The sequence below is a fragment of the Vicugna pacos genome, chromosome 13, assembly GCF_048564905.1.
Source record: "Vicugna pacos chromosome 13, VicPac4, whole genome shotgun sequence".
NCBI classification, from domain to species: Eukaryota; Metazoa; Chordata; class Mammalia; order Artiodactyla; family Camelidae; genus Vicugna; species Vicugna pacos.
In genome coordinates this window covers 66,989,930-67,015,242 of record NC_132999.1, presented here as the reverse complement: position 1 = coordinate 67,015,242, position 25,313 = coordinate 66,989,930, and the positions used below count along the sequence as shown (strand labels likewise).

At 56.7% G+C, this 25,313-nt stretch overlaps 1 protein-coding gene across 1 annotated transcript; it reads right to left on the bottom strand.

Annotated features, from left to right (window-relative positions):
* Nucleotides 1-411: 411 nt before the first annotated feature.
* SSU72 (SSU72 homolog, RNA polymerase II CTD phosphatase) lies at nucleotides 412-25,207 on the bottom strand. Its single transcript, XM_072975641.1, has 5 exons — nucleotides 24,847-25,207; nucleotides 16,123-16,266; nucleotides 4,424-4,563; nucleotides 2,238-2,356; nucleotides 412-950 (listed from the first exon to the last, which is right to left on the bottom strand). Exons 1-5 carry the CDS (start codon nucleotides 25,023-25,025, stop codon nucleotides 849-851), a joined length of 684 nt encoding a protein of 227 aa, XP_072831742.1. The 5' UTR covers nucleotides 25,026-25,207; the 3' UTR covers nucleotides 412-848.
* Nucleotides 25,208-25,313: the final 106 nt, after the last annotated feature.

Below are 25,313 nucleotides of genomic sequence, written 5' to 3'. Positions count from 1 at the left end.
CCATGGCCGCATGGCCCGAGGGTGGTGCCCAGCAAGGGCCAGAGGATTCCCTCCCGCCAGGCAGGGCCAGCCTCGGCCCCAGCTCTCCTTAGGGATGAGCCTGGAGGCCAGAGGCCAGTGATGAGGCCCTGCTCTGGCTGCCCCAGAATGCTGGGGGATTACGAAGGGGTCCCTGAGCCAACCCGTCATCCACAGCCCAGGGACAGCACTGCCCACACAGGAGCCCCCACTTTCCCACAGCCACAGAAACCAGGGGGATCCCCAAGGACAGGTGATGGCTGCACAGGAAGCAGGCACCAATCTCCCCAGCACACACCGGGTGCTGGGGTCGTGCTGGGGAGCCAGGCTGGATCCAGAGGTCTGTGCTGCGGTCTGAGGAGTATGATGGGGCACTCAGGAGGAAGCCAAGACAACCGGCAGCATCTGTTTATTGGGTAATTGCAGGTTCTCTCCCCCGAAGTACACCTGTTGCTTTATTTGGGGTTTTGTACATTCCAGCCAGTTAGGGGACATAGGAAGGATGCTCAGCGAAAGGCAGATGTATTGGGAGAAATGTGCTATAAACCGTTTTTTTCTTTTTTGAGTAAAGGAAAAAACACTTTAATCAGTATCCCACTCCTGAGCACAAGTGGGACAGGAAAACTTGTTTGCTCTTCATCCGCACTTACGTCTATCCTCTCATTTCATATGTACAGTTTATTTGGGTGCTGCTACTGGGAAAGGTGAAACCAAGTATCAGGAAGGAAGAAGTATTAACAAAAAGAAGCTCAAAAAGATGGCTTGGGCAGGGCGGTGGTCAGTAGAAGCAGACGGTGTGCAGGAAAAAGATGGCTCTGGAAGGGCAGTGGTCAGTAGAAGCAGACGGTGTGCAGGAAGGTCCGGCCGCTCTTCTCCTCGAACTCTTGCAGCAGCTCCTCGATCTCGTTCTCCATGTCCTCAGTGTGCTGGATCTGGGAAGGACAGGGGAGCCGCCCTGAGCCTCCCGCCCGCCCAGCCAACTGCCCAGCCTGCCCTGGTGCCGACCTGGTGCCCCAGACTCATCCCACCCACCCGGGCGGGGTCCCGAGCGCAGGTTCCCTGGCAGCCCCAGGCCCAGCAGGGAAGGGGCACAGCGGCTGCAGACAGGGAGCCGGCCCTTGGACATCACACCGCCTCTCTGTGTCCCCTGTGCAAACGAGCAACCCCACACAGTCACCTGCCCGTGCCGCCCATGCCCTGCGCTGGGGCCATCCTTGTGCCGCAGGTGCTGACAGGGTGCCCCCCCCTAGTGTTTCTGCAGCTGTGAGACCCACGGTGCGTGCAGACACAGTTACACGCCCCCTGGTGGAGAACCACCGCTCCAAGAGGAGGTGGCGCTGCCAGGGAAGGGACTGACTCCTCAGCACACCTGTCCTGGCCTGGAGGGGCTGGCCTGCAGCCCCCAGTCTCGGCCTGCAAGCAGGGCCTCTGCTCCACCAGCTCTCACTAGCGCGACCTGAGTGCCTGTCACGTGTGCAATTCCCAGGACTCATCTTCCCCTTCAGCCCTTTCTCTTGCCCGATAGCCAAATCTTGGGCACAACTGCTGGTGCTTCAGCAGCCACCCTGGACCATGAGACACCTCGGGAACAGAAGCTGCGCTGGGCGGAGTACCGAGAGTGTGGGCCCTGGGCCCTTCGCACAGCAGACCCGCTCGGGCCTGCCCGCCTTTAGGCATCCTGCTTGAGATACTAGTTCTCTTCATTTTCTGACCACTCACTGCCAGGTGGCCTGAGCACAGATCCCGTGGGCAGAAGGTAGGACAAGGTCTGTGAGTTTCTCCTTGAGTGGGTCCTTTGTCACCTCTAAGAGGAAACGCTTGGCTCTGGGCACAGCTGAACCGTGGCTGCAAAAGCACTTGGGCTTTTCTGCACGAGGGAGGGTGCCAGGGCCACCCGGGGAAGGTCAGACGTCTGGAAGGACAAGTTCTGAGGGAGAAGGGGACACAGGGCCCTCTGACACCACCCCTGGGAGCCTGTGTCCTGGGAGCGCTTGGTGGACACACGGCCACCTCCTCGGAGGCCAGACCCCAAGCGGGTCCCAGCACCACTGGTGTAAACCTAGAAAGCACAGAGGTCAGTTCTCAAACTTGTGGGTGCCTCTGCATTTAGGGATTTAACATTTGAGAATAACCTGAACGTGCACTGAAGGGTGGGACCGCCCCTTTCACGCTGAAGCCCCAGCCCCTCCCACCGGGCCAGGCGGGCAGGTGGTACTCACGCACTGACAGAGCTCACAGATGAGGAACGCCCCCAGGGTGGCCTCTTCGTGGTTGTCCTGGATGTCCACGTTGATCACGTGCACGGGCTGGCAAGTCTCTTGCTCCCTGGAATTCAGATCTGACCGCGACAAAATGACAGGAGTCAGAGGCCTCAGAAGCAGTTCCGCCCCACCCCACCCCCTGCCTGAGGGACAATGAAGGGCGACATCAGACCAGGCTGAGCACGTCCCCCCAGGAGAAGCCGCACACCAAGGACAGCAGGGACTCGAGGAAAGCTTGTACTGGTCACCCTCAACACCAGTCCCCAGTCTCACCCCAGACACTCCCCCTGTCCTGGAGAGAGCCCTCGGCAGCACGTCCCCCACACGCCCCGGCCCTGGCTGCTCCCTTCTGCATAAGCTCTTTCTGCGCCCAAGAACCCTAAACCCACACAGCGCCCTCAGCCAGCACGGGGGCTGCCTGATGAACACGGTCACCCAAAAGACACAGTCTCCTGCCCCCACCCCTCCCAGAGCCCATGGCTGGGAAATACAAGCCGTGTGCCCAGGATAGGCCAGCGGTCTTGGCCCCAGATTGTGACGGACACAGCAGGACGGGGGGATGGACACAGGAAAGGGGGATGGACGCAGAGGGATGGACACAGGACAGCAAGGACAGACACAGCAGGACGGGGGACAGACACAGGACCGAAGGGACAGACGCAGCAGGACGGGGATGGACAGAGGGACAGACACAGGACAGAAGGGATCGATGCAGCGGGACGGGGACAGACACACCAGGATGGGGGGATGGAGACAGGACAGGAGGGACGGACACAGCAGGATGGGGATGGACACAGTGGGACAGAGGGACACAGGACAGAAGGGACGGACACAGGACAGGAGGGACGGACACAGCAGGATGGGGATGGACACAGTGGGACAGAGGGACACAGGACAGAAGGGACGGACACAGGACAGGAGGGACGGACACAGGACAGGAGGAACGGACACAGCAGGATGGGGATGGACACAGTGGGACAGAGGGACACAGGACAGGAGGGACGGACACAGGACAGGAGGCACGGACACAGCAGGATGGGGATGGACACAGTGGGACAGAGGGACACAGTACAGAAGGGACGGACACAGGACAGAAGGGACGGACACAGGACAGGAGGGACGGACACAGCAGGATGGGGATGGACACAGTGGGACAGAGGGACACAGGACAGAAGGGACGGACACAGGACAGGAGGGACGGACACAGGACAGGAGGCACGGACACAGCAGGATGGGGATGGACACAGTGGGACAGAGGGACACAGGACAGAAGGGACGGACACAGGACAGGAGGGACGGACACAGGACAGGAGGAACGGACACAGCAGGATGGGGATGGACACAGTGGGACAGAGGGACACAGGACAGGAGGGACGGACACAGGACAGGAGGCACGGACACAGCAGGATGGGGATGGACACAGTGGGACAGAGGGACACAGGACAGAAGGGACGGACACAGGACAGGAGGGACGGACACAGGACAGGAGGAACGGACACAGCAGGATGGGGATGGACACAGTGGGACAGAGGGACACAGGACAGGAGGGACGGACACAGGACAGGAGGCACGGACACAGCAGGATGGGGATGGACACAGTGGGACAGAGGGACACAGTACAGAAGGGACGGACACAGGACAGGAGGGACGGACACAGGACAGGAGGAACGGACACAGCAGGATGGGGATGGACACAGTGGGACAGAGGGACACAGGACAGGAGGGACGGACACAGGACAGGAGGGACGGACACAGGACAGGAGGAACGGACACAGCAGGATGGGGATGGACACAGTGGGACAGAGGGACACAGGACAGAAGGGACGGACACATGACAGAAGGGACGGACACAGTGGGACAGAGGGACACAGGACAGGAGGGACGGACACAGGACAGGAGGAATGGACACAGTGGGACAAAGGGACACAGGACAGAAGGGACGGACACAGGACAGGAGGGACAGACGCACTGGAACAGGAGGGATGGACACAGCGGGACGAGGATGGACACAGTGGGACAGAGACAGACACAGGACAGAGGGACGGACACAGGACAGAAGGGATGGACATGGCAGGACAGAGGGACGGACACAGCGGGACAGGGGGACGGACACAGGACAGCCGGCGCTGGGTCTGTGCTCTTACCTTCTACGACCTGGTCATACACTCGCTCTTCACAGGTGAGGATCAGATCAAACAGATCTTTGCAGTTCTGGAATCTTTCTGGCCGGGGCTTGATTCTCTTGTTTCTGTCCAGCATGTGCAGAATGCCGTTCTGTGTGTAGCTGGTGCTTGCGTTAAGGAACTTGGGGGAAGACCTTTGTCACAAAGCGCAGCCGCTCCCGCGCCCCTGCCAGCTCACCTCCTGGTGTCTGTGCAGCCCCCCACCCCGGCAGGGGCGTCAAGGCTCAGAGGTGCCAGGGCAGTTTGGGGGAGGCAGTCCCTGGGCCACAGGAGACAAGTTGGGCAGGCTGTCTGGACGCTCCCGGAAAGCAGGCCTTCCGCCGCAGCCTCCTCTCACGTCCGCATCTCTTCAACCCCGTGACAGCCCCTCTGCAAACCCTCACCCTGAACCCCAGCCCCTGGCCGGGACAAAGCTCACCCGGAAGCCAACCCTAAGTCTGGCCCCGTCACTGTAGTAAGGAAACCCCAACAGCCACCCGAGGAAGGACAGACGCTCCAGTGGCAAGAGGAGCGTCTGGGAAGGAGAAGCCTTACACTAACGGGAAGCAGACAGAAGCGAGGGCCAGGCCCCGGGCCTGGCAGGGCCACACCCCTAGGAGCCCGAGGGGACACACAGGCCCCACAGGCAAGGTCTGTGCCCAGAAGGCGGCCCCCAAGCCTCCCCTGGGACGCTCCAGACAGGGCCATGCCCCAACCCAACCCCAGTGGCTGTGCCCTCGGCCCCAAGAGAGGCCAGCCAGGCCTGTGGTCTCCCAGGGCTGCTCCGGACAGTCTGGGACACGCATCCCGCCGACTCCACTCAGAGACACAGACCGGCTGGTTTGGGGACTCTATGACCCGTTGACTGTCTTCCTCAGAGTTCAACTTATGACAATTTATGTAAATAAGCTCATTTACTCAAATTACATTCCTACATTCCTGGATGGTGAAAACAGCTTTTAAAATACACTGACTTGAGAGTTTTCACTTGGAAAGACACTCAACACTTTTTGGTTGTCGTTTTGTTGTCAAGCGTAATGACTGCCACCCTCTGGACGCGTTGGCATCCACATCCAGCAGAAAGATGCAGGCGAGGCAGGGCCCCCATGGTGCCGGGCTGGCAGTGGAGGCTCCCTGCACCCCCCCGGGATCCTCTGAGACCCGCCACCCGGCTTCAGATGACACTGAGCCTCTTGGCGACGGCACCAGGGGAGAGAAGGCGACCTTACCAGGGTCCCCAACAGTTCTGCAAAGTTCTTTCCTCCTTTACTTGACCCTCCGTTACTTCCGTAGATGACGTAACAAATGATATTGAAGTGCACGTAATTAAGGAGGAAAGGCCTGGGTTAGAGATCAAACTGTAACCTCAACAGTGTAACAAGGAAGGAGTAACAGTGGCCTTTGGACTATTTTCTGGCCAATACTGGGCATGCGAGGCCCAGGCCAGGAAGGACCAAAGACAGTGAGTGCTCGGGACCCTCAGGGGATGACCAAGAACCCACTCGATTTGCAGAGACCCACATCAACTCCCACTTCAACCCCATGGGGATCAGACGGGGGGAGTCGTCAGCCACGAGACAAAGCCTGGCTCCGGGAGGAAGACCCAGCCCTGTGCTGGGGCACTGCTGTCGGGATGCTGCCACCCCAGAGGCCATGGTCAAGAGGACCAAGCTTCCACAGTGTCTCCTGGTCCAGCGAGGACACCGAGCAAGGACCTCGGGTGCCGGGGCAGCAGAGCCGCAGTGCAGGGCATCGGCACTGAGCCCGCTGAGGCCCGGGCCAGCGGGAAGGACACGTTTAGAACCGCCTCCACCCACACAGGTCCTCCTGTGGTAACAGGCCAGCTGCCTCCTCGGGGGAGGGAGGCTGGCTGGAGCCCCACTCAGACCCTCACACACTTGGCAGAAATGAACCCCCTTGAAGGGCGGGGAAAAATCGGCTCAAAAGCCCCACTTGGACAGACAGAGGCCCAAGGGTGCAGGTGGAGAACATGGTGTCTGGGCTCCTCCAGCCCCTGACCTGGCTCCCCACTCAGCAGCCGGGTGACCAGGGGGCCAGCCTCATTGTGAGGGGAAACCCCTAGGAAGTTCCAGCGGCCTGTCAAAGCCAGGGTACTCTCGGTGGGGGAGCCACAGCTGTGCTGTTTGGCTCTGGTGGCTGGAGCCAGACCCTCTCGAAGCCCGGGGCCGCCCACCTGCGTCTGCAGAGCAGCCCTGACCAGGGTGGCGGCCATGCACATCCAGCCCAGGCCTGGAGCTCCTCACGCTTGGCCCCTCGGCCTTCAGAAACGGTGTGTGGCCCCACTCCTCTCACCTGGAGCAAAAGGGTGCGGAGCGCAGATGAGCTGGCACCTGGAGGGTGGGCCTGGGAAAGATGCAGGGTTTCCATCTCCTGCCACGGGAAGTATAAGAGGACCATTCTGGAGCACTCCGGGTCTTGGCTGCCAAACCACCTACAGCCCGTCAGCGCAGAGCACACACTCTCCACACAACAGCAGCCAGGCAGCCAAAGCCAGGCAGCAGGGGGGCGCTCAGGCTCGGTGGGCGCCTGTCCCAAGGGAGAGGGCACAGGGCAGCCCAGGGCACTCGTCTCCCACAGAGACACGCATGAGGTAAACATACCAGAGAGTCCAGGATGCACCCACGGGCACCACGCCTGGCCCCGAGCCAGGACCTGGGGCCGGAGGGCCCCTCTCCCGGGCCGGGCCGGGCCAGGCCAGAGCACCTCTTCCTCTAAAGATCTGCGTCTCCCGGGGTGGGACATGCCCATCTATTCCAATTCACCTCAGTCTTTCAGACACAGCTTTAACCCCAACCACGAACCCACCCCACACGTGTCCTCAGTGCATGAGACAGAGGTTCAGCTGAGCAGTTCTGCCTCTACAATGATTCCCAAAGGAACAGTCTGTCTCATGGACATTGACTTACGGGCCCCAGGAAAGGGCTTCTTGAGTCCTCTGCAGCCTGTGGTGACGTCCCTGGTGAGCAGGACACACCGTTCTTCTTCCCCTAGAGCAGGGCAGGCACCACCCCGAGCGGAGAGGTGAGGGGTCTCTTGTGGGAAGGGGGCCGTGCCCAAACCCACATCCAGAAATGTTCCCAGGAGGCAGTCAGAGCGCAGGCAGAGGAGGGAGCCAGACGAGGCAGGAGGTGCCCGAGCTGGGGGAAGGGCTCTGACCCTCCTGGCTTTAACAGTGGCGCCCAAGCCCCACGTCCTTGCTGAGCCTCAAGGGGGATCCGACCCTAACGAGGGCCTCCTCCAGGCCCAGCCCCGTGCCCCCAACAACCCCAAGGGACAGAAGCTGCCTAGGGTCAGAGGTGAGCCGGCGCAAGCCGGCACAAGCCCGGTTTCCCCACAGACATCGCCCAGCGGGCATGACGGAGACAAAGCTGGAGGAGACGGCTCAGAACACTGAGAGCAGAAGCAGGATCTCCAAGGGGAGACAGAACTCCGAGGGGAGGCGGGGGCAGTGCAGGTCCCTGACCCCGTCAGGCGGTTCCTGGGCAGAAGGTGGACTCCGGGGCCGCTGTCCCCCATGCTCGTGTTCTCTCCTGGCAGCCACGAGACGTCGGAACCTCCTGACCCTGAGCCCACAGAGCCTGGCTCTGCCCCACACGCAGGGGCCTCCGGGGCTGTCAGGGAAACATGCTCTGTGCTCGGTCAGGTCCTGGTTTGATCGAAGGCACAGGAGCTTCACTAACAGAGGACACCTACGTCCAGAGCCCAAGGACGTCCTGGTCTGTATCATCGCCTCTGCCCCCAAACACCACCACGCCAAATTCAGGTCCTCCTACTCTGGGGCTTAGCCTGGGATGTGACCCCAAACCCACACGCTGGGGCTCCCTGGGTGGGGCGCGCCCCTGGAACATCCTGGTCCCTGTGAGTCCCCCATCTGATTCTACTTCCAGCTTTGAGCTTGATCAAACTGAAACATAAGATGCAAATGCCCTTAAGTAGGGGCCCAAGTGCCCTCAGGGGAAGGTCCTCGAAGGCATGGGGGCTCAGAGTGGTACAAGAACCCTCCTGTGGGCAGAGTGGCTCGAGAGGCAGCGGGCACAGGCCACCAGCTGGCAGGGCTCAGGCACATGCTCCCCTGGAGCCCAAGGCGACGGCCCCACACCATGTCTGGGCCCTAGACCCCCGCCCACCGCCAGTGTGCCCGTGCTGGAGGAGGGGAGGCCCCCAGGAGCCCCCCCGTGCACTAGGAGCTCCTCGGGCTCTCAGCACACAGGTCGCTCCGTAGGGAAACAGGACTCCCACCCTGTCTCGGGAGCAGCTGTGGCACTCCGTCCAAATTTTAGCACTTGCTGCCCTCACCTCACGTGGGCACGAGGCCTGAACAGGGCACATCACACCTGTGGCCAGGACGGCCTCACAGGCTTCCCTGTGTTATCTACGCTGCACTGTCACCACACCCCCAGGGTTTACCTTCAGTGCATCAACCTCATGAGAAACACCAGCCCGAGATCCACATGCAAAGGCCACCAGGGAGGCGGGATGGCTCAGCCCTGTCCACAATGGACCTTCTGGACAACTCGTTTCTCCTTAAACGGCCTGGCCCTCAAACAGAAGACTCAGGAGCACACTGGCTGCTGCAGACCCCGTGACAGCGGGGCACACACAAGACACCCCGAGAACAGCACGGGGAGCGCCAGACGCAGAAGCTGCACCGCTGTCAGGACCATGCGTTTTACGTGGAGGAAGAGTAAGAACGTGAGGAACAGACCTCTCGGGTGTGGGGGGGTCCAAACAGCGCAGAGCCCGTGGGGACCAGAGGCCTGCCTCGCGGAGTGGCTGCAGGGCCAGCGCTGGGGCCCGGGCAGAGGAGGGGGCGAGGGCAGCAGAGGGAGACATCAGGGCCAAGCAAAGTGGGGGCGTGACAACAGCCCCCCAAACTGCAAAGTGGCAGCAAAGCTGCTTCTGTGCGGCCAATGTCAGCGAAGTGAACAGGGAGCGGACACACTCGTAGCCACGTCCCAGGCGTGACCAGCGGCACTGACGCTACTGACTGATCGGCCCCCAGGGCACACCCGGGGCAGGAGCAGCACCCGCCTGCCCGTACACCGGGGGGCGTCGCCTGCCAAGGGCTCTGCACCCCAGGCCCCCCTGCACGAGGCTCCGTGGGGACGGGGTGGTGAGAACTATGCCTCCTCCTCCTCCAAAGGGAACATTCCCCAAGGGGGAGGGTATAGCTCAGTGGTAGAGCGATGCTTAGCATGCACAGGGTCCTGGGTTCAATCCCCACTACCTCCTCTAAAAATAAGTAAACAAATAAACCTAATTACCTCCCCCTGACCAAAAATAAATACATAAAAATAAAAGGGAGAAAGGGAACACTCCCCAAAAGTGGTTCTTTTTTTTAAAAAGAAACAGCAAGAACCAACAGAAAGCAGGCTGAGATCCTTCCCCTGCCACCTCCTCAGAAGGCTGAGGTGGGGGGCACTGAGGTCAAAGCTCGGGGCCCAGCTCATTCCAGGCCGCTTGACGTCAGCCTGAAGGAGCAGACGAGGATCTGCGGTAACACTGCCTAGCCAGAGTCAGCTTCGGCAGACTTCACTAATAAAAACGGTGACTAGCTGTCCAAACAGGGAAAAACACGACAGTTACTTACGTTTGAGAGAAAGCTCAAGACAAAAAAGTTTTAGTAAGTTGGCTGGATAAATAAAGTAAAAAAGTATCTTCAGTCTGAGTGTCTGCTCCAAACAGACACACACCTGACTCTCCACGTGCTCAACAGCATAAAAACCTTAAAACTCAAAACAGAACAAAGTAAGCTGAACCCTAGGCTGGAGCATTTTAGGGAAAATTAACCTCTTAAAACTTGGAGAAAAAGTCCTCAAATCATGAATTAGTCTGCAAATACCAAATCACTTCTACTTAAATGGTTCAAAAACAACTAAATCCCACACATCACCCGGGGGTGGAGGTGGGTGGTGACGCCCTGGCCTCGTTCTCTGGCCGCCCACTGCCCCACCTCCCCACAGCGCCTGAGACCCACCCGAAACACTCAGTTCAATGAAAAATAAGACCACCCTCTTTCTCCCTGAAGTTTCAGCTATTGAGCAATTAGAGAAAAATGTTTGTTTTGCCATGAGATTTAAGGCAATCTCGGGGAAAAAAAAAGTTGACCAAAAGCAGTCAAGGGACGAAGCCCAGGGTGGCCGCTGACCCCGATGTCCCTGGCTGACCCCACGCTCCCTCTGAGCAGTCGGTCTGGGCCTCTTCATGGCGACGCAGTCTGCAGCCGAAACCAAACCATCTGGCTAAGAGGGAGCATGGGGGGCTCGTCCAGGTCAGCGGTCACTGCAACCCACCCACCTGTGCCCAGCAAGGCTCCTGTGGGGACCTGAGAACAGCCAGGGTCCAGAGGCCTCTGAGAAACATGCTAGCAGAGGAAAGGCGTGCGTGAGCCTCGCTGGCAGGAGAGGGGCCGGGAGGACGGGCACTGCTGGCCGTCCCGGAGTGACAGGAGCACCGAGGGCTGCCCACCACACCGGGCAGAGCTAGTCCTCACAGACTGTCCGTGTGTCCTGAGGGCAATGGCGACGCCCTGCGTAGGGTGGGATGGGGCGATGCCAGGGAAAGGCCAACAGCAGAATTTGAAAGCTTACAGGAGACACTCCCACCCGGGGCCAGACTCCTCACAGTGGAAACCACCCGGGAAGGGCCCTGCATGCACAGCCGTGAGGCGTGAGGCTCAGACCTGCTCCAGGGAAGAGCCACGTCCTGCCTGGAGGTGCCCAGTGCTTTCCATTTTCAAGTGTGTGTCCCCCAAAGGCACCCCCGCTTAAGTCCCTCATTTCAGAGGACAGCAGAGTGAGGGTGAAGGTTCACGCGTGGACGGGAGCCCCTCGTGGGCCAGAGCCCCAGGGTGTAGACTCACTCCTCCAGTCCCTGCTCAGAGGAGCTGCTGGGGCCAGGGGGGAGGTGGCTGGACCAGTGTCCTTGTGCAGGACTCCCTCAGAACGCACTCGGTCCCCACCAAGGCCGGTGGGGAAGCTGTACCCACTGCGCCCACTGGGTGCTGGGGCCCCTGACCCGCCTCTGCCCATGGCAGGGCCTGCCCACCCCACTCCCAACACATGAATACCCACCCAGGCCCCACCTCAGAGCTGCCACAGCTCCCCAGATGCCCACCACCCCGTCCTCCAATGCTGGCCACGGCCTTCTGCCCCCCTTGAGGGAACCCTGACTACCCCCGTCACAGATGCAGGAGACACCCCAGCCGAGGCCACCCAGTCTGTGTCTTCGTGCAAAGTGCCAGAGCAACACGGGGGCAGCTTCCCCACAACCGCTCTGGGAGCTGCCAGTGAGCCTGGAGGCTGGCACGGCACGGGGTGCCCAGCTGCGGCCCCAGTGGCTGAGTCAGGCCCCCTTCCCAAAGGGAAGAACCTGGAGACAGTGCTTTGGGGGCAGGCAGAGGGCTCAGGGCCGCCCCGCCACTGCTGTCTGTCATCCCAAGAACACACAGCTCACTAGCCCCCAGAGGGGTGCCCCTGGCACACCTGGGGGCACATGCAAGGCAGACAGCAGACAGCTTTAAGCTCGGGGGGCTCTGCAGGGTGGTGGGGAGGGCTAGGAGCCCTGAACACACCACTCCGGAAGCTGTCACACTAGGATCTGTTCATTCTAAGAAACGGACTCATTCTGATGATAATCAAAGCAGCAGTTACTGCAAAGCGCACAGGCTGTACGAATGAGAACTTGGGAACCCCTGGGAGAGCCCCTCGCCACCTCGGAGAGCCCAGCCTCACTCCTGCACGCCACGCCTGCGTCTGCCAGGGCCTCACCACCAGTCTTCAGGCTAAGTGAAACCACCCGCCTGGTCCACTGTGTGTCACCCACTTTCAACACACCTGGCGTCTGCACCTCACCTGTCGCGGCTGCAGGGACTAGGCCTGGCCCCGCCCCCAGCCTGGGCAAGCCCTTCAGGCAGGGGTTGCAGTCGGTGTGGCCCGTGTCCAGACTGGGGAGGGACCCCTGCAGCTGCCTCGGGCAACGGGCTGCCCAGTGCAGGGCAGCATCTCTCGTGTGCACGCTGCTCTGGCCTCATCTGAAATATCTCAAGGCTGCAATTTTTATTGTGGGCATGAGTGCTTTGCTAAACCCCAAAACCTCAAGTATCAGCAAAATGAATCAGAGCTTCCTTGGGAATTGGTGTCCAGCTCAGGAACACGCATCTGTTAAAAGAGTTTTCAAAAACGGTTTGAAGCCACAGCTGCAACCAGGGTGAATGGGACGGGGTCAGACAGGCACGCTCGGTGTCTGGATGGGCACGGGGCGAGGGAGGGCAACTAGGTCACACTGAAGGGACCCTCTCAGGGGCGGGGGGTGGGGAGGCTGAGCCTGGGGGACCTGGGAAGGAAAGGCTGGGGCTCAGGGCCGGGAGACAGACAGCCACCCCCCCCGACCCGAGCACAGCCTGTGAAGGTGGGCTGCGCTTGAGACAAGCCTGACGAGGCCCCAAGAACAAGGTTCTGGGGAAGCCCAGGGGCCTCAGAGAAACGGGGCTGCCGCATCCACTGACCCTGCACCCAGGATGGAGGTCAGGGGCCTGTGGGCTTACACTCTCAGAAATCACTTTTATTTTTACCTTTCACCCCAAGGCAGCAAAAAGTACACAGTGAAGGACTGGCTATACACGTCAATTAATCTAAAGCCTGAAACAACGAAACTGAGAAGATGGAAATGAATAAACAAATAGTTAAAAAACACAGCCCCGAAGGTAATTAATGACACAAGACCCAGAAGAGAAACAATGCTCGACACAGGCCCAGGGCCCAGCCTCCAACCATGTGGACAGTCAGCGCCCGGGACGGTGTCAGTCACACCTGCACTGCAAGGCGCTGTTTGGGCAGGACTAAGACCACGTTAATTGTATTTATAGCCACACATTCACTTGCTCTTTAAGACAAGTAGTTTACGATTCACATCAATTCTCTATTGGAAGGATTCACGTGGACACTGAACACTTGCAAAAGAGGACTCCCTGGAGTCCCGTGAAGACACTGCCAGCCCCTCCTTTCCTGGGCCCCCCACCCTGACCCTCCACTCGTGTCCACTGGGCCCAGGGACACTGTCCATGAGGCCACAGGATGGCCACTCTTACATTTAGAAGAAAACGACTTATCTTTCCCCAAAGGTGCTCCAAGTAGGCTGCGGGTTCAGCCACAGATTCCTCTCAATCGAAGATGGAAGCTCAGGTGTAGAAACTGGCTCTGGCAGAAAATGAAAAAAATCTGGAAGCTTCCACCACCATGACCTAGGAACTACGCTGAAGCCCCACACGAAACACCAAGTTTGTGCTGCTCTGTGTTCAAGGGCTCTGAGGCAAAGGGAAGACAAAAACTAAGGTCAAGGGGGTAAAATTTACACCTAAAAACGGACAGCTCGGTATCTGCTACACCCGGAGGAACCAGCCACCACAGAAAGGCCCCTGCAGTACAATGCACGGACATGAATCGTCCAGGAGAGGCAGGGCCACAGGGACAGCGGGCCAGGGAGGCCGGGGGCTTCGCAGGATGGGAACGGCCTACGGCCTGCTGTGTGAGGGGCGTGTGGCCCCGGGGCCCGCAGACCCGCATGCTTGATGCGGGTGGACCACCTCAGAGTTGGACTGCTCCCTCGTCAGGGGAGGAGACACTCCCTATCCGTCTGCGGAGGGGCGGGGGAACAGACTCCCCAAGCAGCCTGCCCGCCTCACTCACCAGGGCTGGGACCGCAGGGGCAGCTGCTCCCCGCCACACCCATCACCCTGCTGCTGCTTATGGGTAGAACCAAAAGCACCTATTTGTGGCCAGACGGCTAAGGAATAAAGAGCTTCTGTACCAACAGGCTGCACGTCACTCACTGAGGGCTCAGTGACCACGGGGCCATGCGTCCTCGGGAACACAGGGGTGTGTGCACAGGGACCTCAGGCCACCAACAGCAGGTGGGTGGCGGGGCCCCCAGAGCCTGACCCTCACCACCAACTCCTGGCTCTGCCCAACAAGGAGCATTCCCCAACTTGTCACTCTCTCCCCTGAAAATCAAACACTTTTGAACGTAGTGGTTTACCCCTGAATCACACCTGAGAGAACTCTTCTAGTTCTGCACTGCAGGTTATGAAAACCGTCCCTCTGCAGAAGCCCAGGTACCCGCCTCAACAGACATGGGGTTTTAGCTGTTGTGCACCTGTCACCAGCAGATGGGGAGACGGGCCAGGCCCCACCCCACTGCTCATCAGCAGCCCCCACCCCCTAAGCATCTTAGTGTGGCCTATTCCGAAAAAGCGGGAGATCACAGCCCGAACATGAAAGGGCCGGCCTCATGACACGCAGGGGAATGAGGGCACGTGTGTTAGCGTCTGCTTTCACTCCTTACACTGAGCATAAGTTTTCTTCGAAAGGAACAGTGCTAACTGAAGAACCATCTTCAGAACTAGATGGAGGCTGCAGTGCGGCTCTCAGCTCGCTCAGGGAAGGGACCGTGGGGACCGCCTCCTGCGGGGCCCGGCCACTCTCATTACACGCCCAGGGGAGGGGCCTCTCTGTGGACCTGAACCTGAGTCAGAGCCCGGACCCAGGCCTCAGCAGAGCACAGCACTGTGATGCGGAGGCCAGCACATAGCTGGTGGCTGAATACTCGCAGATTCTCCTAACGCAGGTCCTGGGGCCTGGGAGATGGGGGAGTGCAGGGGGTGCCCTGCAAGATCTCTGGCGACTTTGCTCTGGCCCGCACACGCCCTGGACTCCTGGGATCGGTGAGCCTCAGGCGCCCGCACCTACATGAGCCAGACCCTCCCTTGTGCCCCCAGCAGGGATGGCTGCGTTCCTCCCAGAAGCCCCCACTGACGGTTTACTTGCAGCTGAGGAGGAGAGGGGTCAGCAATGGGGGGGGGCAGGGGCCCTCCTAGCTGACTAATTAATCTACAGATGTACAGAGAACATTCGTAGTTTATTAAAAATTTCGAGTGCCAACATGAACACAAGGCTTTCCAGTTGGTGTCTATACCCCTCTCACTCAGAAAGTCTGGTCTGCATCCTACAAACTAGTGTCACTCACCGTGACAGTGGAGGCCAAGGCGCCGAGAGCAGCCGCGGTGCGCGGTGATCACGAACGTCTGGTCAAAGCTCGGGCAGGGAAGGCCTTACCCATCACAGCCCGGTGTCACCGTCACATCAATTATTTACAAATAACCTCTTCGTTCACGTGAGTCTGGGAAGCAGCCCCAGTCTGTCTGGTCTCTTCCTGAAACAAAGTCAAGTCCTCTCAAAGTACCTGCTTCCCCCATGCTTCTTTTGTGGGTACTTCGGCCAGCTCATCACCCAACCCTCCAGAAACATCACCAGAGTGCTGCGCCACCCCACGTGTGTACCAGAGCACACCTACCTGCAGAGGAAGGAGGGGCGCCTCGCGGTGGGAGAAGCCAGGTGCCGTGGCTCCCACATGCCTTACCTAAGCTGCTCTGTCGTGTCAGAACCCTTCCCCGACCGTGTGGGTGTGGACGTCATTCACGCCTGCGCCCTGCACGCCCGAGGCCCCGAGTGGCTCCAACCCTCAGACCATCCCGTGAGCACCAGAACAGAAACCCAGTGACCCAGCACCCTGCGCACAGACGCCCCTGAGGAGGAGGTCAGAGAGGTGCCTGTGGTGACACCTGGCAGAGACAAGCAGGCAGGGGTAAAGCCACCCCGGGATACAGTTCTTTGTCTTTCCTAAGGAGGTCGTTGTACATCTGGTCGTAAGTGGTTTTGAAATCATAAACGTTCGGCTTGTCAGGTGCTGGTCCTGGAAGCTTCACGTGAGTTCCCGTTCCGAAGGACCGGACGCTGAATCCTCGTTTGCTGAAAGACATGAAAGGAGAGAGAGGATTAGATTAAATAAGACACAAAATGCTAAAAAGGAATATGAAATGAACTAGATGAATAATTTTGTTGATACCAAGAACAAGCTTTTCAATTCTTAAGTATTTCACTTGCAAATTTAAAAAAATCCCGCAGCACATTACACAAGATAGGCGAAGCCAATCCAAATGGGAGACAAAGGATCCTTCATGGAAGGGGAGGAGAGGCTGTCAAAGTGTCACTCAAACCTCTGAGGCCTGGGACGGACCGACACAGGGACCCAGGGGACGTGTCATCCAGACACCATGTCACCTGACCACTGTCCTGGTCTGTGTGGGGTGCAGGTTCACAGGACCCGTGTTCTGACCTCTAAGAGCGGAACTGCTCACCCAGGCTCCCAGCTGCCTGTGGTGCCGGCCTGAGGGGCACGCAGGGACGCCCCCAGCTCCTAGGCCGGGCATTCCTGTCACCTAGGTCAATGATAAGGAAACTGACCAAACGTGCGTCCTGCGAAACCGGGGGAGTGTGCATCAGTGACCTGCAGCGCCCACAGGCGACGAGAGTCACACTCTGAGAAAGAATGTCACCTCAACGCCCTGAGGCCGTGGGCGCTGTCCTCCTGAGGACCACACTTGGGTCAAAACTCCTGTTCTTTCAAACTCAGTCAATAAAAGTAAATGTTTTAAGGGTTCCAAGCGTCTACAGGAGATGGGCTTCCTGTCCCAGCTTTGCACTCGGACATCACGTGCTGTCTGCCTGCAAGGACTCCCTGGCCACAGGCTCGCAGAAGACACACGGGTCCCCCCATGCCCACACTCCCCTTGTGGGCTACAGCTGGGAGACACCACAGGCCTTCCGAGGCCCAGAGGAGCAGCAAACGTGCTCCCAAACCAAGGACATGGCAGGAAGCACACCAGGTGAAGAGTTCAAAGGGTCGCGGGGCCGCCCTCTCCCACCGCGGGTCTGCATCGCAGCGGGCACAGGGCCAGCTGTTCAGATCACAGCTCAGGAGCTGGTGCTGCAGGAAGTAGCTGGGAATCTGCGGAGGAGCTGAGGCTGACATCCACGCGTGAGACCGTGGTTGCCTCCCGCCGGACGCCTCCCCGCCGAGAAGCCCAGCCTACGGGACACACACTCAGGGCAGCCCCACAGTCCCTTGCACAGAAGGCATGGAGAGCCAGCAGGACCCCTGTTGTCACCATGGGAGGTGGAGGGGCCCCTATGTGGACACCAGCACTGCGGCCGGCAGCGGAGCCACCACACCTGTACCTCCAGGCACCAGGCATTTTCTGAAGCTCTTCTCATCCAGTTTCGGTTCAACACCTCACTCAGGTCCTCTCAAGCTGGGAAAAGCTGGGTCCCATCCCTCTGTCCCTACAAGTCCTGAGCTCTGCAGCCAGTAGGGCCCCCCAACACCACCCAGGAAGGAGGACACGGTGACAACAGAGCTGAACAAGGAGCAAATCCAGGCCACACCCAGCTGAGCCATGAACAAAAACCCAGACAACCCTTGTCATGCTCACTGCAATTGCTGACCCTGGGGCGGGGTACCTGGGGGTGCAGGGACACTGACCATGCCCAGACCCGGGGCCACGAGGGCCCGACCACACAGCACACCCACACCCGTAGGCCCTCCAAGAAGGTGCACTAGTCCAGGAACAGACAATAAAAACTTTCCTGCCGAAGCACCATTAAGAGGGGGATGAAGGTCCCCTGGACACCAGCCAAGGGAGGTCAGGGGGCGCCTGCTCCCGTGGGGGCCACACCCTCCCAGGACGGGGACAAGGGGACAGGTCACAACCACGAAAGCCATGCTTGTCTTGCTGGCTTCACCATTTGTTACTATCCCACAAGAACTGCCACCAAACAAGCAGGCTGTCCTCTGAGTGCCACCTCCTCCCCGAAAAACACCCCTGAGGTGCCGTCTGCCTGGAGTGTAAACACACATCACTGAAGGAAAAGGGACTTGCTCTCGAGACCAACCTGGGATTCCCCTGGGTTTGGCGTGTGACTCGCGTAGAGGCGAGTGCCACACGAGGCACCCTGGATGCTGGTGACCAGCCCGGGATGGAGGTGGGGAACAGATGACCGGAAAACAGGTCCTCAAGGGAAGGAGGGGTGCTATGAAGAGACATGACCCCTTGAAACAAGACCCCCAAGGGCTCGGAGCAGAGGTCCAGCCACCACAGAGGGAGCCAGGGTGTGACTTCGCGGGGGACACGAGGGCTGCATGGACGCGGCTGCTGGACACATACCTGAAACCCCTCGGGTCTGTCTCCAGAGGCCACACGCTCCTCACGGGAGCCAGGGTGAAAGGCCTGTCTTTGGTGGTGGCGCGGATGCTTTAAAGCACGTCGTTTGCAGTAGAGATAGCGCCTTTGGGGGTCAGAACGAGAAACTGCGGTCGAGACCACCTTTCTCAGCTAGTGACCTAAAAAGCATGTTCCAAAAGGGGTCCCCAAATCATCTGGGGAACAACGCAAAAAACCAAAATGTTTCTCAAAAAGATGTGGAAGATTCATTTAGATACAGTTCCTCCCTCACTCTAAAAAAAAAAGACAGTATTTCTGCATAACTCAGTCATTTCCTTCTGGTCACTCCTTTGAGGGACTTAGTCATAATTAAGTTTATTTAAATGAGCTCAACTCTTAAAACTAAATTAAAATATATTAAAACGAGCCCATGCACAACTGCTCTTGTAACACGTTAACGGAGCACACAGTGAATAAGCCTTCATCTAGCCAAGCAGCAGCAAAGGAAGTTACTCAATCCCTGACGGCTAAAGCTTCAAGACTGAAGAACCACCTCTACTGGTGGCGGGTTTACCAAGGATTCAACAGGACTTCCCGGAGCTCCCCACGTGCTGCGGGTAGAAAGGTCACCAAAACAGATCCAAGCCCCTCCCCCAGATACCCTGGAGTGGGGGACAGGGTGTGAAGCCTCCGGGACACGGGACATCAGGAGTCGGGTGATGGTGAAGCCGGGGCTGACAGGGTGGGGTCTGGAGACGGCACCTTGGAGCAGTTCTCAGCCCCAGCGGCCCACGATGCACATCACACCCTGTGACCCAGAGACTCAGACACGACCCCAGAGCGTTTTAGAGGTGCCCCTAAAAGCTGCCCACAGGGTTCCCAAGAAGCCCCAGCACAAGGTCTCACATCCCTCTTCCCAGTGGAGCAGCAGGTCTGAACTGCCTGTGTGGCGCCCCCGCAAGGCACACCCCCTTTCCTAATCTCCTGTCACAAGGAGTCTGAGGCGTGTGTTAGGTGTCCAACAAAACACTGTCCGTATGCCTGCAAGTAACCACCCCAAAGACAACCGGGGCTGACCGTCCACCCAGGTGAGCCCTAACAAGGCTCCCAGGGGGATGGCACTGGGAACGGCCAGGCAGCAGTGGAGCTGGCAGAGTCTCCCGGCTGGAAACTCCCTCAACTGCCTGAAATGGGACTCAAGCACATTTTAACATAAAATAAGCCCAGCTGGTTCTTCCCCCAGCAAAAAGGCTAACTAACTAGCAACAGAAGTGCTGTTCTTGTAAGCTCGTGCAACTGACAAAACAGCCCAATCTGTGTGACTGCGCGGTGACAGCGTTGTTTCTTACATAAAAGGACTGAGCGCTACAAAAACGTTCCTGAGAAGCAAAAGGCTCTGTCTGAAGGGTCAGCTATATAGTACGTTAAACAAAGCTGCTAGACAAGTATTTATCAAACTTGTCTTTACTGGTGTCAAGAATGTATCATAAAAATAAATTATAGTATCAGAGAAAATGCTAAATTATAGAAAGATACAGAAATTGTATGTTAAGATACAGAAATGTTAAATTATAGAAAAGATAGATTACAGTATGACAGAAAATTAAATTACATTAAATTAAATTTTGGGAAACAAAATTGCTTCCATTGTTATCCCAATATCTAAAGGTAAAATAATGAAGTTAAAATGAACACCGAAAAGGATCAAGAAAACACCCAAATTAACAGCATGGGTTATGGCATTTATTCTGTTTTCTGCAGTGTTTTCTGGTTATTAATCTAATTCAGAGCATTATTTTGGCTAAGACTGAAATCCTAGACCACTACTAACTTTCTGAAAGCACGACCTGACCCGTCTGCAAGCAGGACACAGTGCATTTATGGTCATAAGTCACCTTTACTACAAGTGACTCACTCACTGTCTAATCATCCTGATTTGCAGCAACATGACGACCTCATGTTCACAGAACACAAGTCAGCCGCTCACAAGCCATCACACTTAAAACGCCCGCCTGCCAGCTCACTGCGGTACAGCTAAAAGGCTGGGAAGATCAAGCCTTCTGAAACGTTAACATTCCAGTAAAGTTTACACCACCACTAGCAAAATGTGGGCCTTTAGCACACTTCAATACTTGTTTTCCAGGACTTACTCTACCCTTCTCTCCCACGAGGTCAACAACGAAACCGAGGCTTCCGAGCACAATCACTGTGTGCAGGGCTTGTGTCAGATGCACCCCACGTGCAACCCCCACAAGTGCTCCGCTTAGCTGTGCCTCCTCCGGGCCTGCACTGCCGGTCACTGTTGGCCTCCCTAGGGGCTCCCCTCTGCGCAGAGCGGGCCCTCAAGATCTGCCATTTCAGACGGCTCAGCAGCACCGTGATCACCATGGTCCTCGGGCTACAAACCACACCGAACCTGCCCAGCCATCTCCCCTGCCGGGCTCCACCTGTTCTCACCTATAGAAGGCTGGAGAAGCTGATCCTGGATGCAGGGAAAGCTCCAGCTGCTGGGGCTGAAGGCGTGGTTGGCCCACCCAGCTTCATCTCAGTATTCGCATCTGAACAGAAATCTACCTCCTTCCAACCGTCCTGGTCTTAGTTCTGCCTCCTGAAGACAAAAGGCGAAACGATGCAGTCCCTTACACCTACGAAGGCAAGTGTGCTGTGTCCCCCGCAGGCACGTCTTCCGCACCCTCTGCGATTCTTAAAGACATGATTTCAAATCCTCTCACCTTCCCAGATGGTTTCCAGTCTGTTCTGTCAAGTGTACCCAGAACCACAATATCAAAAATGCAGCCAAAGGGGCCCCAGAGCAGGGCTATCCCTTCCTGGTAAAGGACAAAAGGCTTCAGGCCCTGTGTCTGGGTCATCCCAGCTATGTGGTCACACAGCCTCAGGCCACCCTAAGACTTGGTCCCCTCTAGGGGAAGAGGTCTGAGCACCTCTACCCCAGTGTGGCTGGGGGCCCACAGGGTCAGGTCTTGACATTATGACTTAAGAGCCCTGCCCCAAACTGGAGACTCACAGGACCTCAGCTGACCGCTGAGCTCCCTGCACCCTGGCTCCCTCTCCAGTTCGTGTCTTCCCCATCCTGTCTCAGTTGCTACTTGTCCATCCATCAGGGTGGGAGCGCTGATCCTTGCTGTCATTCCTGAGCTAGGACTTCTTGCTCCGGGCATTACCCCCTCGCCTGTGTACGTGTGGGCATCCTAGGGCTGTGAGGATGAACTCAGCACTGGGGAAGCACCTGACACAGAGGAGCTCGAGGCCCTGATTCTTGATTTGTTTCTTCCACTTCTGCAGCTTCTCTACTCATCTTCCCAAAATCACACTACCCAGGAAGCTGTGGCTGAAAACAGGCTGAGAATTCACTTTAGCAATTTAGAAAAGTCTTTCTTTAAAATTTGTTTTGAATTGCCAGAACTAAAACTACAGCTTCCAAAAATCAACATGCCCCTTAACATCTACGAGATCATTTAGAACTGAAAAATAAATTAATTGGCTCCAAAGGGACATCTTAATCCAGAGTACAAAGAACAGGAGGCTCTGTGGAAACATACAAGTCTTCAAACTCCTCTTAAAAATCTAACGGACTCCCAGTACTGGCATTTCAAACAATTTAGCCTTAAAAGATCAGAAAGAATCACCCCAGGGAACATTATGACTAGCTCCAGAAAATGCCAACATTTATTAACACCTGTATTCGACTAGTCAGAAAAATATAGTCCAAACTGATTTTCAACAGGGCAAAATTCATCACGTCTTAAAGATGCTTTTAACCCTTATAAATTATCCAAAGATAAAGCCATAATTTTCAAAAGTCAAAATAACATGAAAAGTTGTTCAACCTCAAAAGCAATTTTAAAACTAAAGGAAGGGCGAGACCCTTTTTTTGCCCTAGCAGCACGAAAAGATGTAAATAAACCCAGAATGTGAAGAAATGGGAATTGAGTAAATACTTTCCTGGAAGGCAGTCTGGCAAAATGTATTGAACTGTAAAGTATGCCTACCTTTTGACTCAGCAATTCCACCTCTAGCAATTTATGACAAGGAGACAGCTAGAAAAGTGTGCAGATACCTAAGGGGTACATTATGAGACTGAGAAACACCTGAATGTCTGTCAATGGGGAACAGTTAAAAAACTGATTGCTGGAAAGGACTCCTCAGGGTCACTGGGCCATGGTTTTGTAACTACTGCCTCTGCTCAAACTGAACAGATAGGTTCAAATCCAATACATCGAATGGAAAGCAGAAATGAATGTTGAAATCAAACTATGTTCACATTCTGTGGAGCGAGATTACAGAACAGCATCTTGATTTCCCTTGTGTGTGTGTGTGTGTATGCAAAAGACATCCAGAAAAAAGGACTTTGATCATTAACTTCATCTTCTAACAGAGAGAATTTTTGTGAACAAGCAAATGCTATTTCAATGGGAAAAAAAACCCCAAAAAGCACTTTAGAAATTAAAGACTGGTGTCTACAGTAACTTCACATTCATGATGTAAGTGACGTATGTTACCCTACACTTACCTCCTTTTGCCCTCATTCTGAGTCTACTTTTGTCACGGGTCAATGTGAAAGACAGTAAAACGGGAAGAAGCACACATAAACGCTCCTACTTGGTGACTGTTTGGAGGCACTCCTCTGCACCTTCCTTTCCACAGGAGCCCCAATGCTGTCCCAGTTACTTTGAACTAAGCAAGGGCTTCTCTCTTGCAGTGACTGTCTCAGGAGTGTCAGATAGGCCAGACTTTGATATATTGACAAAGCTGCTACACGGATTTAAGAAACATCTCCTTTTGTAAGATTCCACCCCAACTTTGTTATGCAGATACAAAGGAGCTAAGCCAGAACTAGCAGAATGAGGTGGTCTCCAGATCACTTGTTATTCTTGAAGATACTGAATCTCATTTTCCTTGAATAATTTTCCAGGAGTGTGAACCTTGCATTCTTCTGCTTAAATTTACCACTTCTGATGACTTTGAACAAATAAATGCAGTTTGGAAATCAGATTCAGCACAATGTAATTCTAGCACTTTTTCAGTTTTAAAAAAACTTTATAGTTTAAAAGCGTATAGTTTAAAAACAAACTCCACATTGATTTGTTAGGTTTAAAGCATACCACACTCTATCAAAAAAATGACTAACTGAATGCTGTGGGCAGTGTGGTAGATGTTAGGGAAGAATTAAATTCATAATTAGCAGGTCATGGACACCTGGCACTTCCAGCTTCATTCAAAACGAGAAGGATTCGGGAGAATTCTGATTTCCCCAAGTTACTCAGGAGCCTCAAAGCTGACTGCCGTCGTAAGAGCAGCGAGGCACAGTTGTCCTTGAATGTGCTCAAAACTTTGGGAGAAAAGGTAGTTTCAATTTTGGCTTATTATCAAAGTCGACGTGTACACCAAACTTTAACTGTAAAGCAAGAAGTCCATTTCACATTTTGTGAATTGATTTTGAACTTTTTTGTTCAAAATTGATTTTGAACTTTATCAAACGGGAATAAACTTTTATTACACACATACTACACCACGGTCACCAAAGGGGAGTTAGTACTGAAATATAAATTAGGAACATGAAACCAAACTCACATGTAGTTCAAAACTACCAGCTGGAGACTTTATAAGGGAGCAGGGAGAATTTTTTTGCATGAGACTTGAAAATGTAGACAGGAGCAAATACGCAAAAACGTGAAGTTAACAAAACAGGCCATTTCCGGTTTTTTTTTACAACTTGAGGTCCTGTTGTGCAAGTTTTCCAGATTTAACAAAAAGCGACACACCCTGCAGACGGCGGACACTATCCTTGCGTGGGCCCTAACCTTTGGTCTTGGCACTTACCGCCTCACTGGTGAGCATATTTAGGGAGGGCATTATTTTCAGATGCACAGACACGCGTGCAAAGTAGACGCGAACAGCATCAACCTCTCAGGTTTACTCGGAGCTCTGAGGTTTCCGCGACCCGGAAACATTTTGGCTCAGAATCTGAATTTTCCGCGAAGCTAATCACACGTGGAGGGACCGCGCAGCGGACCGAGCCCTGTGGATTACTTGCTGCGCTCGGCACCGAAGCCAAGGAGCCCGGACGCCGCGCGGCATCTCCGGCGTCCTTCGGGGGCCGCCGCGCACAGCCCGCCTGGGAACCCGGGCCACCCAGCACGGGCCGGGGGAGACCAGGGCCGGGAAACGAGGCCGGCCGGGAGCCGGGCCTGCCCAGCACGGGCCGGGGAGGTCCGGAGCCGCCGCCCAGCACGGGCCGGGGCCGGAGGGACGGCCGGTCGGCCGGCGTCCGCGGGGCGCGCTGGGCCAGGGCGGAGGCCGCCACTACCTGAGGATGTTGTGCGCCTCCATGCTCCGGTTCTGGTTGCTCGAGCACACCACCGCCACCCGCAGTGGCGACGACGGCATGGCGGAAGCCGCACCGTCCGCGACTCCCGCTTCGGGACTCCCACCCAGCCGCGCCGCTTCCGCGCGAGCAAGATGGCTACCGCGGCGCCCGGAAGTCATGACGCGCAGCGGCGGCGCCGGCGACGTAGCGCGTCGGGACGCGCGGCGCGGGCGTGAGCGCTGCCTCCACGCGGCCGCTCAGACCACTGGGCCGCGGACGGAGGGAGGCCCCTCCCTGCGGGCGCCGCGGCTTCGAGCGTGGGTGGCGGACGCACTCGCTCTGCACAGGAGCCGAAAGCCGGCCCGGCTCCCGGCTCCGGCGTCCTGACGTCGCACGCCCCCGCTGCCGTCGCCGGGCGTGACGCTAAGACGCCGCGCGGGCGGGGTGACGTCACGAGCGCCAGCCGC

Excerpts from the sequence above, each read along its gene's own strand:
- SSU72 (XM_072975641.1), bottom strand. The coding sequence starts at position 25,025 with ATGACTTCCGGGCGCCGCGGTAGCCATCTTGCTCGCGCGGAAGCGGCG. Across the intron at positions 2,357-4,423 it reads GTATGACCAGGTCGTAGAAG|ATCTGAATTCCAGGGAGCAA; the intron begins GTAAGAGCACAG and ends TGTCGCGGTCAG. Across the intron at positions 951-2,237 it reads TCTGTGAGCTCTGTCAGTGC|ATCCAGCACACTGAGGACAT; the intron begins GTGAGTACCACC and ends TGTCCTTCCCAG.